General features: G+C 33.8%; 1 protein-coding gene across 1 annotated transcript in view; it reads right to left on the reverse strand.

The window, feature by feature from the left end:
• LOC142976588 (C3 and PZP-like alpha-2-macroglobulin domain-containing protein 8) overlaps positions 1 to 13,601 on the reverse strand; it is a 210,880-nt gene that overhangs the window by 23,551 nt on the left and 173,728 nt on the right. Inside the window, exons 10-11 of the mRNA XM_076120021.1 lie at positions 5,845 to 5,962; positions 1,850 to 1,989 (exon numbers count right to left, since the gene is read on the reverse strand). Of these exons, the coding sequence (XP_075976136.1) occupies positions 1,850 to 1,989; positions 5,845 to 5,962 (258 nt within the window). The remainder of the gene's footprint in view (positions 1 to 1,849; positions 1,990 to 5,844; positions 5,963 to 13,601) is intronic.

Genomic DNA, 13,601 nt, shown 5'->3' on the forward strand with positions numbered 1-13,601 from the left:
ACAAACAACAGGTTCATGTGGTGCCAAACTTGACGATAATTCATAAATATTCCAGTTTAAACATAAATTACTTGAAAATGTTATTAAGGGAATAACGTTACAACGAACCTTTTGTAAAACATATTTTGTAATTTGGCGTTATTCTGAAAAGCCTTTAATAACCTCGTTGACTATAGTAAATGCTCATAAATCGCTAGCCTTTCATAAATCACATCGTAGAAATTCAACAAAATTAAATTGTCAGACAATTTACTCTCATTCAATTTCATAAAATTAAATTTTCAGATTATTTCATTTCACGGAATACCGGATCTGGTGCTAGTCTGTCGCGTGAGAATCAATTTACAGCCGCGACAGGATTAACCGGTTCAAATTCAATTTCGTTCTTTATGACGTTTATAAGATATGCATCATCATTTGCATGATTGGAAAAGGGAATGGTGTAAATCTTTGTTTAACCTTCTATGTTGACACGTTGACAGGGTTATTGATAACGTCATGTTTAATGGCAAAGGCCATGTAGTCATCCATCCTTTAAATAAAATCAATTCCTGTATTACTTGATGATAAAGTCATTGGATATAGCCCAGCCTTTAGCTGGTCGAGCCCGCTGCTAAGCTTCGTGATGTATTTCTCTGACAATAGAGCCAGTCCACAAATTCATTTAGCTTAACGGCATACTCTGGCCCGATATGCAAAATCGATAACTTGGTAACGACTTACGTGCTTTACGATTCCTAATACTTATACCGTAGCAAGATTAATCGGAATTATACATAAAATTATGACCTATTTCAATCTGTTGGTTTCATTAAAAGCTATTGTTATAATCAGCTATCAAAACTATGGCGTGAACTAGGTTAAAAATCAATTGCACAGTATTTTCCGTTATAAAAATAACTTCAAAAACTGCACTCGGCTATCCGCATCATCTCATAACTCGGTCCGGAACCCAGTTATTATAGCTGCGCAAGTGTTATTCGATCTCCCGGCAATAACGAGGTTCCTATTCGCATCACTACGGCTGTCGATAGCATACACCGGCAAATTATAAGTTTTTCCACAGACCATCGGCAGAGGAAATTAATTTTTCCTTAGATATTCTTTTTTGTTCAATGATTTGAGGACTAGAATCGTGTTTTGATTCCAAGAACTTAATTATGCATCAAAGACTAGTTACATGTTAGTTCTGAGAATGTATTTCTAACAATTTTTTTTGCCTAACTTTAAATAATGATAAATGTATTTCTGAACTAAGTCAGTTGACTAAGATGTTGAGATTAATAAACAAATTGTTGGTCCAAAACTACTATCGAAGTGTCCGTTTTAGAATAAAACTAAAATATAAAAGAAACCAAGTGGACCGACAATTAAGCCAAACGTAATAACTTTAGTGCAAATTAATTTGGAAATGTGATACGATGCTAAAATATTCCTCTCTTCTCAAATTTACTCTGAAATTCTCGCGCAAAAATTATCAAAACCTAAATTAAGCTTGAGTATAACTAATTACGTGAGGCAAATTTAGTTGAGTAGTTACGGCAAGAGTAATTATTATAAGTGAAGTTGCTAAATACAAAACCCTAATGTGACTAATGGTATTACTTTGTAATTTGTTTCTTTTCACAAGAGGTAATATTCGTGACTTCAACATTTCTGTATAATTTATAATAGTAATGCTGTTCTATAGTATTGTTTTAATAAAATGTCCGTTATAATATTATAATTTGTTTTACCTAATTGCTAATTGCGTACTATACTTTGTAATTTTTTTGTAGATATAAATTCTAGTTCTAGGTTCTTGTTAATAATAGTGTCATATGGGTAATGGTAAAGTGGGAGTACTTACGTCTGATGAGGATCGAAGCGAGCATCAGGGGGAGCACGTGCTCCAATCAGACACATTGTTGAATCAGGAGGAGCAAGGACTCGCAACTGCAAGGCAGCTCTCGGATACCACCAACGTCGTTCTTCGATGGCTACAGCAACCTGGTGACAAATATTCAAACGTTAAAAATTTATACAAATTGAGTATAACAAAATACAACTTTTCCACAAAGCGAATGTCATAAAATGTATAAAACAGTAAGCATTCTGGTGGATTAACAGTGGCTCTTCTTAAATGCTGCCATTAATATTCATGACTTAACGTAATATTTGCATTAATCACTAATTAACAAATTTCCTCTGTCGTTATTTTCAGTTTAGGACAATATCAAGATTGATAGAATATGTCAATTAACTCTGAATAAAGGTCACACCGGAAATATATTGCGTCTATTTACGGAATACTTATCAGTAATTAGGGAAGTCGGTCAAGTTATTTAATAATCGAAAGGTCAAATGTTCGACGCTCTGTGACATCGAGTTCACGTTGTTTATGAATTTTAAACTTCGCGTTCTCTGATTAATTTTACGTTGAATTGCTTGACGTTTCGGCGTAGATTATTACAATAGAACGTCAAGCAATTCCTGGTCAAATGTTCATTCGTATTAATTGCCCTAGAATATAAATCTTATTAAATAAGTAATACCGTCTAAAATTAAGTTTCATTTTTGACTTTTATGCTGCAGTTATGAAGGATTGGTCTTAAGCGTCAATTTACTTATCGACCAATTATAACAAAGACAGAAGTAGTAGCGTTAGATTTCGCGCTTCTTGGGGAGTCCATGCCCATGATATTACCACTAGGCTATCATTGTTACGTAGAACAGTTATACAGTCCAGTTATACTGCGGCGTTTAATCAACGAGCCCTAATGAAAGGCAATTCGTTGTGTGTTAAAGGACGCAATTAAGAACGCCTGTAATTTCCACTGTGGCCCGCTATTACCCTGTATATACATACATAGCCCTACAATTCTCCTCGCATTGGGAAGCTGTGTCACTATGTATTGCGTAAGTGGTAACTGGGGTATAAAATTGATTGCTAAGTTAAGTGAGAGATCACAAGGGAAGTGAAAAAAGTAAAAACGAAGCCTGTAATCTTCTAAGGATCAAACGTGATATTTTCCCTCACACGATTATTGTTTTAGGGTAGTTATTACTAGAGGGAAATGGTCCCAATGTGATAGAGGGATAAGCTACCGGTTGAAAACTGTGGAGCTCTATTTTTTATCTGTAGCTCGAGGTACACTTCGTTACTGAAAGCCATAAATATGCTTACAGAAACCACAAATATGCTGGCATTATAAATGAAAAATATTTCATAATTATTTTCACATTTGCATTGGTAATGTGCAAGTTCAATATTTTATTCCATTACATTGTCCCATGAAAGTAATTGCAAAGGTTCCATTTAAGAATTTGTGACAAAAAATGTTGAAGAAGTGTGCCGAAGGGGACTATTACCGTTAATTAAAATTGAGATGGCTACTTCCTTCTGGACTTTTAATATTGTCTGTTTGGTGAAATAAATTCCGAGGTAAAATGAAGTCGCTAGGGGCCTTTGAAAATTTTTGCTTTAAAAATTCTAGTTAATGAGTTCTGGAATCGATATTAAGAATTAATAAAGGAAATGGGTTTTTTAAGATGGTCATTGGCGTGGCCTCATTCGTGCTTGGAGGTCTTAGAACTGGTTACAGCGTAGATCGATGAGTCTCGGTCTCTTCGTTAGACATCGAGGTTTATGAAGATTTAGTATTTCACATTTACTGGTTGGACAAGGTTCTCCTGGCGCCGTGTATGAGTTGTAGTTCGAACAAAGTTATATGACTGTACAGTCTGCTAAATAATAGCTAAATGGGCAACTATAGATCAATGTGAATGTCAAATAGATGAAGAAGGATTGCAAGTTGATGATAAATGACTGCTGCAAAACCATATTCTATTTCTTTAAATGCCATACCTCCCAAAATAATCGCTGTGTATCATATGAACTTTGAACTATAAGCCCGTAAATATTTTGAAACACAAAGCCACCATCCACAACCGCCACGATGGTATAATATTGTGTACCTATTTACTCGTATCCTGTAGTACGAAAAGTCCACTTTTAATTAAATTTGCCACAAAACAAAGGGTGTTCGCAAAAATGGCTGTCACACGCACAGCAGTATGTGACGTGTCGCATAAAGGACAAATGTGAATGACTGGCTACCCACAGCCACCGAGGGTCACAGAGAACAGACTTACAGAGGACGCGAAACATGGCATGTAAACTATAGCAGGGGTGGTCAACATGCGTTGTTATTTAAATATACGGCAAGTTGTTTATTTGTTGTGATATCTATATAAATAAAAATGAATAATCGAAATGTATGTACGCGCATAACTATATATTCGTTACTATTAGAACAACGTTTTTATGGGATTATTGGGATTAAAATTCCCAAGGGAAAGGAACCAACCGGATATAATTGTACTATAGCCGAACGAAGTCAAGCCAGTCCCGCCAGTAGGCTCATAATTTTATCTTGTAATAGAACGATTCGTTTTTCCCGAACCATGTTTGATCTATATCTCCTAGTGATTAATAAGCAGATCTACATTTGCGTTGAGAAATGTTTCATTACTTTATTATCAACGATTAAAGCACTAATTTAGTTCAAACACTAATTAAAACCTCCATTAGCAAATGTTTACTACAGACACGTAACATTATATCATTAGTCTTTAGTAATAAATTACTTCATACTCGTTGAAATTAGTTGAGAATTTAAGCAATATTTCGCTTCTAAAGAGAAATTAATAATCCGACATTTATTTCGATAATAGAATAAAGCTGTACAATAGGCTTACACAAGATTCTTCTTAGCTTTAAATCACTTCAAGAGTTCGTTTAAGTTGAAATTTTCTTAAATTCACTACTAATTAATGAAGGTTTTTCATTAGAATACAGTCTAGACATTTACTAAGTCTCCAAGATTTTATGTGAAATAGCAATTTATTTTGTAGTTTAATTAAACAGCCGTAGAGTTTTAAGTTATTGTGTTTATTATAATCTTCAGATAATTTTAACATTCACAGTTTGTTACAATTTTTTTAAAGATACAAAAATAACAATAGGTTTTAATTTCTTATAGTTTCTATTGCGGAAAGTCTAGAGCCAGTACTAAAACGAATCGTATCGAACAAACCATAATAGTTGAGGGCAAAGCAGTTTAGCAAAATTATAGTGTTAAAAAATGCATTAAGGTCCGGAAAAGTTTCTAAAAAAGTGTTAATTAATTGGGCCCGCGCATTCGGTTCACGATTCAAAAACATCAAACGAAACCGTCCAAAAATTCGACTAGAATGGGGTTGGGGTGGGCAAAATCAACACGGCACTAATTAAGTTCACCAAACGCTGTTTCAATTTTACGCCAATTGACTGATCAAAGGTTCATACACCCTGATTAATCATTATGAGCCATGCACGTTTGTTCAGTCATAACCGAGTTTACTAAAAGTACTGAGTTGGAAAATGGGGTAAAATATTTTGATAATGTGAGTTTGACTGCACGTGTTTCATAGTGAAAATACAGGGAACTTTAACATGTAGGGTAATGAAAATTACTCATTTTAAATACTAGTTTAGATTTCTATTGACAACATTTTGAGCATAAGTTATGGACTATCATGGTAGCCTATTAATTGGCTAGTACCTTAGGAATATAAATACAACAAACTTTTTATGTAACCATACTATTTACACTTGCATGTTAATTATACGGTAATTAGGGCGAACACGTTTCACATTTAACATGAAATTATACTGAACTTTAGCTGTACCGAAACGTCAAGTATTCCACAGTAAAATGCATGTTCGCGTTTTTATAACACCTTTACTTCCAACATAACTCTCTCCATTCTCAGATAACGACATAACTGTAAAAACGGAAATGGTATAAAAAGCACGTTTACCTCTTTATGCAGCAGTCGTACGTGGAAACTGGCTACGTCACTGACAGGCTCGCCGGCTTCCGTAACGTAATAGACGAGGAGAGAGCTGACGGGAGCCATGTCCGCTGTCACTGGGAACCTGTCGAACAAACCTGCTTTTAGATATTTGGTACTATATATTATTATGTATGTATCTTTATATATATTATTATGTATGTATGCGTACTTTTGATTTGTAAGCGAGATAAGAAAGTGTTGTTGTACATATTTAAATATCAATTTATTATTTTTATATTTTTACAGGATAACACAAGATTATATAAATATATTTTCGTACCACAAAATAGTGTTTACTTTGGTACTTAACACATCTCTTTGGTTGTTATTTAGACGTTACAATCTGTAAAGTTGTGTTTCGGGTATTATTTTGTATTGTTATCTGTTCTTATATTCTTATATCTTAGCAATAAAAATCTATAATTTAAATCGTTAAAACGGTGTCCTGTTACTTCAAGAATTTTTCTGTTTCTCTTAAACCAATACGAAAAGAAAAGTAACATTTCAGAGTTATTGCCGAACTAAATATAAGTTCAGCAGTTGAAAAGCGGACAGTAAATCTCAGCGCTCGCCACAACGTGTTGAAGTTAAAAAAACTCAAAATTTAACATTACAGCACTTTTCTGGGTCAATAAAGTCCACCTGCGTGCTATATTTCACCGCTTCCACTGACTTTGCTACCGACGAAATTCTTGTAACTGTTTTTCCGGCCTTTATAAAGAAACGCTGTTTCTGCGATATTTTGAGCTGTTTTGTCGAGAAAGCGGCAGTTTGTTCGTTATATGAATTTTTTACTTTTTCCAAGTAATAATAAGCATATTTTGTCAAGGCTGATTCTATTAACAGGCTATTAATGTCACCGAAAAAGTGTGAGTAGTATATTTTTTGTTTCAAAAAATATTATTTAGCTTACATTTTATTTTCTAGTCTCCATAAAATATTTAAATATTATACAAGTCGTGATAAGATTCCACAAAAAATAACAAAATCGTCGAAAATATCCAGCAACATTTTTATGAATCATAAGCAGTTATGTAAACAAAATGAGGGCGGACTACGTGAACGGGTCTGGTATAAACACGAGGCCTTTGTTTCCACGACGACTTGTCAGACCCAACACACACAAATCAAAATTTTTCTCCCGACAATACCAATATTTGTCGCGATAAATCTAAACCTGTTTTTCCAAACACTACAGTTCGAATTGTTTGTACGATGTTTATTGGTCGATTGGTTTTATACGATGTCCATTTATAACATTGGTAGTTGACCTAAAAGCATTAGTGCTAAGACTAACTAATTTATGGACTGACCGATGTCTAGACTCGATTATATTTGTCTCGCTAGCTTGGTGAGTTTTAAACAACTTTGGTTGTGTTTTGTAGCTAAGCCAAAATTTGATTTGCGGTTTGCGATTAAAAATCTCTATCACTATTATCTATCTCTGTATTTATGTTTGTATAACCTTGTTAAATTTTGCAAACAGTTCATGTTATTATGAAATAATAATTAATAAATATTGGATTTTAAAAATTGGGTCATGAACTCGTTACTGTCAAAGTAAATACAATAATGTTTTTCGGCAGCAGTATAACTATAATTAAATTCACCACATGTTTCTCAATTTATTCGTTCACGAATCATATTAAGCAAGAGGCTTCTTTTTTAAGTAAAATTCCACCCAATTCACGTTTATTCACTTCCACAACTCTTTTATTAAAAGAGATTTTATTAAAAATGTATTTCACATAAATCAAAGTTTCAAGGAGACAGCGCGGCGGTGGCAAAATTGCCATGACATCAAAATGGGTCCCGGCTACCTATTGGACTGATATAAACCAGCATTTACGACGAGTACTTTTACTTTAATTGGAAAGTTGCAAAATATTTCAGGATTGTAAAATTTGTAGAGCTGGAGCTACTCATTTGTTTGCATAATGATTTTATATTTCTAGATTTAACTTATTTTTAATGTTCAGCGTCACTGTAAAGAAAGGCTTTCTAATGTTAACTTCTGCAATGAAAGTTATGTTTTCTAAGTATATTTTGTCCGTCACAGAAACAGAATTTCCAAAACGTATCTGAAAATTTAAATACTTATCTAGTCTCCAACAAATAGATTGTGTGCAATGCGTCACACCACACTAGCGTTTAAAGTAGGGTACTTTGTACTGAATTCGCGGTGAACAAACAAAATAAATAGAATTCTTTAATACAGAAGTAAAGTATTTCCTTAAAAGAGAACAAAGTCATTTTGAAACGTTTACCTGATCTTTGTCAAAGTTTTCGAAATCGGTCGAGTTTCTACAACTTCAGAATACTTCGACTGTGGAATGTTCTGTATGTAAGTTCAAACATGACCCAGTTCGGACAATTTCAATGAAGACAATAGAGTTGACGTGAAGTTCTTTGCAAACAACAGATAATCCAGAGATCTTTTTTTTAAGATACATGAGTTGTAGTTTGTTTTGAAGTCTTTAACTTAATATATATGTGATGAATAAGAGTAAAACTATAATTATAATTTATACTAAAATATTTGGCGTTGGTTGGTAAACTTTGGGAAAATATGTGTAAAATAATTATGTTAAGTTAATAAATAACTGAAACTAAGTTATTTTTGAATGCGTTTATTTAGTGTTATTACTTGTAACTGAATAGCCGATCTGTATACATACATATATAAAACCATGGTTTTATATTGTAAAAAAAATACATGGTTACAAAATATGATCATTTTTGCTCCTAACGTCCCAAGTGTAATATTCGTTACCATAAAATATTGTGATAATGGCAAGAATTTGTTTCAACACACAAAACAGTGGATGCTATATTAAAAATACTCGAGTATTCGATAAACGTACAATTTGCTGATACAAATTGTTTTTTACACAATAACCATTTTTATCTCGTTCCTTTTGATTGTACTTTTATATGTGTGTGGATATTTTAAACTTAGTATTAACACGGCAACAGTCAATTACCCATTTAGAGGATATGAATCAAGATTTCCTGCTAGAAATTCATTTTAAGTAATACTAATATGTAGGAGTACAGTCGAGTTTGTTGACAATTTAAGGCTTTTATATAGAGACTTTTTGGCTTTCGCTTTTAACGACTAATATACTTAAATGAAACTTTTATGTCTGTATATTACTTCAATCTAGCATACTTCGCCGAAACTAAATAACAGTAACAAATATACTTAAAAATTAAAAGGAGTTACTCTTTATGCATAGTTTTATTCATTTTGTAACATTCCGGAATAATAACATTCATAACGGTACTTTACCGGATTTATACGTAATAATATCACACTCCTTATAATTGAAAGTGCTTGCACAGTTGGGCCCCATGTATAGTAATAGTGCTGTAATAGTGACGAGCCTATTGCCTTAATCTGAATACGTTGCCAAACTCCGCACTACTATTGAGAATAATCTAAAATAAATTTGATAAAATAGCACTTTGCTCGACCTGGAAATCGAAATCGAGACAGTCAATATTTTACCGGATATTCCTATCAAAATGTATCATAGATAAACTGGCAAACCTATTTAACGAAGGCACTTACTAAAATGAGCTTCTATGTAAATTAGAAAACTCCGTAGCGTTACATTCGAGGGAACACATTAATTTTACTTTAAACTAATGCATGCGGTGTGAATTTATGAGTGCATAAAAAATAATCTCGTAGTTTCCGTATACCTACTGGAAAAACCCTCTCTAACATCGATTAGGTTTTAAAGCTTCACGCAATTTTTTGGCTCTTATAATAATATCAATAGATATGTAGATAGAAAGAGAGTTTTCATCTGTAGCGCAATTCTGTATAATCTGTACTGTCGAGTATCGAGAGTTTGACATTTAGAATGTACTGCCAAAATAGTTTCTACGACACCGTCCCGTTAGTGGCGCTGATCAGATTTTTATACAAAATTTCTCGATGACAAGCCGGTTGTCGGTAGGCGATAGTAGTAATAAATCGAGCTACTGAGCATACAATATACCTACATAAATCATACAGCTAGACCTGATTTTTAAAGCGGTTTAGCACAAATCAAATCTAGCCACGAATTGCACATAAAGAGCAAAAAGGAAAGACAATAAAGGTATTATTTATGACACCATTGTGCCTATACTTTAATGTATCGCCGTAATGTACCGACCATAAATCTATGATAGTAGATTAAGTACGCTTTTCTTTTCATCGCTTTATCGCGTTTTTCCTCGCACACAAAGTCCCATACATGTTTATTCATTTGATGCTAATGTTCTTCAATGTGACCTGGATAATGGTAATGTACGGAGCTATTGAAATATTTCAAAGGGTGTCTTCTTTATGTAAGAATATCTATTTTTGTACTTAGGAGAAAATGTTTTCGGAAATAAACGAAAATGAAATGTCATAAATTGTTATAATGCGTATTGTAGGTTGTAGCTAGATACCTAATATCCTAGAGAAATTATAGGAATTCGTTATTCCTTCTAACAAGCACGTGTACATTTCACAAGTACAAAATATTCCAATTTAAACTGATCACATACACAACTATTCTTCAATTTCCAAGCTCCACACAACGTCAAACTAAAACAATCTAGTTGGAAGCAACAAGGTGACATTATTCAATGTTCTCAAGCCATCGGAACTTACGCTATTACCGGTCGGGGTTAGGGCCGTCCGTTTAACTTAAATTAATTTCCAACTTTCAGCCCTTTATCGGTTCGTAAACAGGTATTGACAAGTAGTTTAGTTTGAATTTTTATTGACAGTTTATTAGTGCGATGATGTGATGCTACTGTGGTTGGAGTTTCTCTGGACATAGCTGTTGAGCTTAAGTACTCTGCAAAATACACTATTTAGCAACTGTTTTAGTTTTACTTTTTGTTTTTGCATTGCCAATGTTTCTTCTTTCGCCTCTTAATCGTCAAAAATGCGTCAAAAAGTTAAAACATGATCATAATCATAATGTGCAATATAGTAAAGGTACTTATTATCCCCGAGAGTCTTAACAAAATATTTATCTTAAGTACAACTCATTGTAAACGAATATCCATACAAGAAGATCTTTTCTAAGAAATACTAATGGCCTTAAAAACATTATATTTCACTTCCGAGAAAAAGAAGCGAAGAAACGTTAAGGTTAAGTTCGTACTTCTCAACATTATGTATGAATTATACAAGAAATATGTACATCTAATATTCTCGCAATTAAGTTTCGCATAAACAAGTTCTTTCATACGTACATTCTTTAATAAAACAGACATTATTCTTGAAGCGGGCGCGGCATTCGGCGGCACTAGGGTGCTATACATCACCGCACGTCGGCCGGTCTGGATTATTGCTGCTTTTTTATCTGATCAACCGCCGCGTTGAATTCTTTCCCGGTTTTTTGGTAACGAATGGTGGGCGTGTAAATGGGAATGGTATGAAATTTATATGTTTTAGTGGTGTTACGAATGCAGCATTAGGTGTGTACTAAAGTTTTATGACGCTGTACAATACTGGGAAAATGTTGGTCGCATGTGTGTTAAATCGGATAGCATGTTTTTATCAAGTTTCATTGTATTGTTCTGAAAGCATTGTTCGTGACGTCAACAATATTACTTGAATATTTTGTGCGATAGTCTCACAACATCGACACCACATCTTTAAAAGATAAAATACAATTTTGCAATTCAATACAAATATTAAAAAAAGTAAAAGCTCAACGTCGAAATTTCATTTCTGCTTAAGTACACTTGCTATTTTTTATGTTCCTAATTCTTGCTGAAAAAAATAAATACAGACCCTAGCTACATCTGTTTATAAGATCAAGTTTCAAATTTATCGAAGCATCAATCTCTACATTCCAATCAATCTCTGAATCCTACTCAAGCTTTTATACTGATTGGTAGACGCCTAAAGCCGGAGCTGTACCTATTTTCTAGGCCAAAATTTAAGTTACGACTTGCCTAGTGCCAAAACATCATATGGATTAATTTAAGTTAAGAAGGTTATACTAAACCCACAAGAATCGCAATTTAGAATTCTAACATATTAAATTCGGGTTTAAAGGCATTGTAAATGATTATATTGTAGAGCATTCTCGTAAACCACGTTTGAGTAATGAAACGTAGGTTAAATACTAAGGACTATGATGTAAACCACTTAATACCTGTCATACAAAACCCAGGCCGCAATAACAACATTTTGAGCTTTAAATATTTTCTTTTAACCTTACGTGACAAAATGTTCAAGATGTGAAATGTAATTATTCATGAGTTGATGACGTAGATATTGATATTTGTTAGGCGTATGTTCTGGTCTTAGAGAACGAAATGCAAAAGCAAGTAAAATATTGACCCCGGTAGAATGATGATGACTACGAAACACATTACAACTTTCGTTCCATCACGTCACAACGTTACTCACTTACTGAGCACATTTCTAAGTTTCATCCTTTGTTCCAACAAATTATGAATACAACTAACATAATTTCTTAGCATGACAGATAATAAACAGTTACGGTAGACAAACGCCTTGCGACATATTGTTCTAAATTGTACAACGCGACTTCATGTATTTATCTCCAGAGACGAACAATTGCTGCTGCCGTTGTTACTCGACCGCTGGGTACTATTAAACGCTTAGTTGTTATATTTATGATTAGAAATATTGTGTGTAGCATCGTTAATGTAGCACTTACTATTAAAAAAAAAGTTTCAGTCTGCTAAATTAAGTATATTAAAATAGTAGAATTGGTTATAGCCATTGAAGATCTAATGTCATATAGAGCTTATTTTCGTTAACAACCATTTGAAAAAGCTATTTAATTTTTCTCTTAGTATAAACATAACGCGTATTTTGGCTTGCCTCATTGGTAAGTTGACTAGCTCATCGATTGCAAATATATCAGAGTGCATATTATTATCATTCTAGTCTTAATAATAACTATTACGAAATTAAAAGCGATCTACGAAAGTTTACCGTAGGCCTATTCAGTTATAACTGCTACAGTTACGTATGTAGGAAGTCTAACCGGACGTTCACTGTGTTCGTAAACAACAATGTCATAATCTGAACTAGCACGTAAATTGTCGTTTCTACTCGCACATATTCACAAACCGCGGCACGTTCACAATGGCCATAGTTCTACGTCAGTATAGGTTTTCAATTAATAAAGCTCAGTGTTGCGGCGCGACAACGCAACAATCAATGTCATGTTGCTGGTATTCGCTCCGATACGCAACATGTCGCTTCGAGTTGCCCAACAATTTGCTATTCTGTCGGCAAATGATCTGGTGCCGTACGTTTTGGATATACGATCGGGATTACCGGCGATGGGAGACAATTATTTGGGGCGTCGTTTTAAATAGTTTAGTTCAATTTAAAAGCAGTGAGTGTTATTCAATTTATTAACATTGTCGGACTCCACATGTTCAGTTAAAATGCGGTGTGAAATGGAACTAAGCCAGATACGTTTGCCGCATGTTAGACCACAATTGAACTGAAACTAAAACTGACCACTGACCGAACTAAGGAGAAATGGTACAAATGAAAAGTAAAGTCCCAATCAGGACCATCAGCGTAAGTTGACCTCAATGTTATTTTTTTAAGCCGTTACTTGAGCCCACCACGCTGGCCAAATACAATAACAATGCTTTAATTTGAGGCTAGACAATGAAAAACTCAGAGTGATATTAATCTAACCAATCTAAATAATTTAACCTAACGAGCA

This window comes from Anticarsia gemmatalis, chromosome 11 (assembly GCF_050436995.1).
Source record: "Anticarsia gemmatalis isolate Benzon Research Colony breed Stoneville strain chromosome 11, ilAntGemm2 primary, whole genome shotgun sequence".
NCBI classification, from domain to species: Eukaryota; Metazoa; Arthropoda; class Insecta; order Lepidoptera; family Erebidae; genus Anticarsia; species Anticarsia gemmatalis.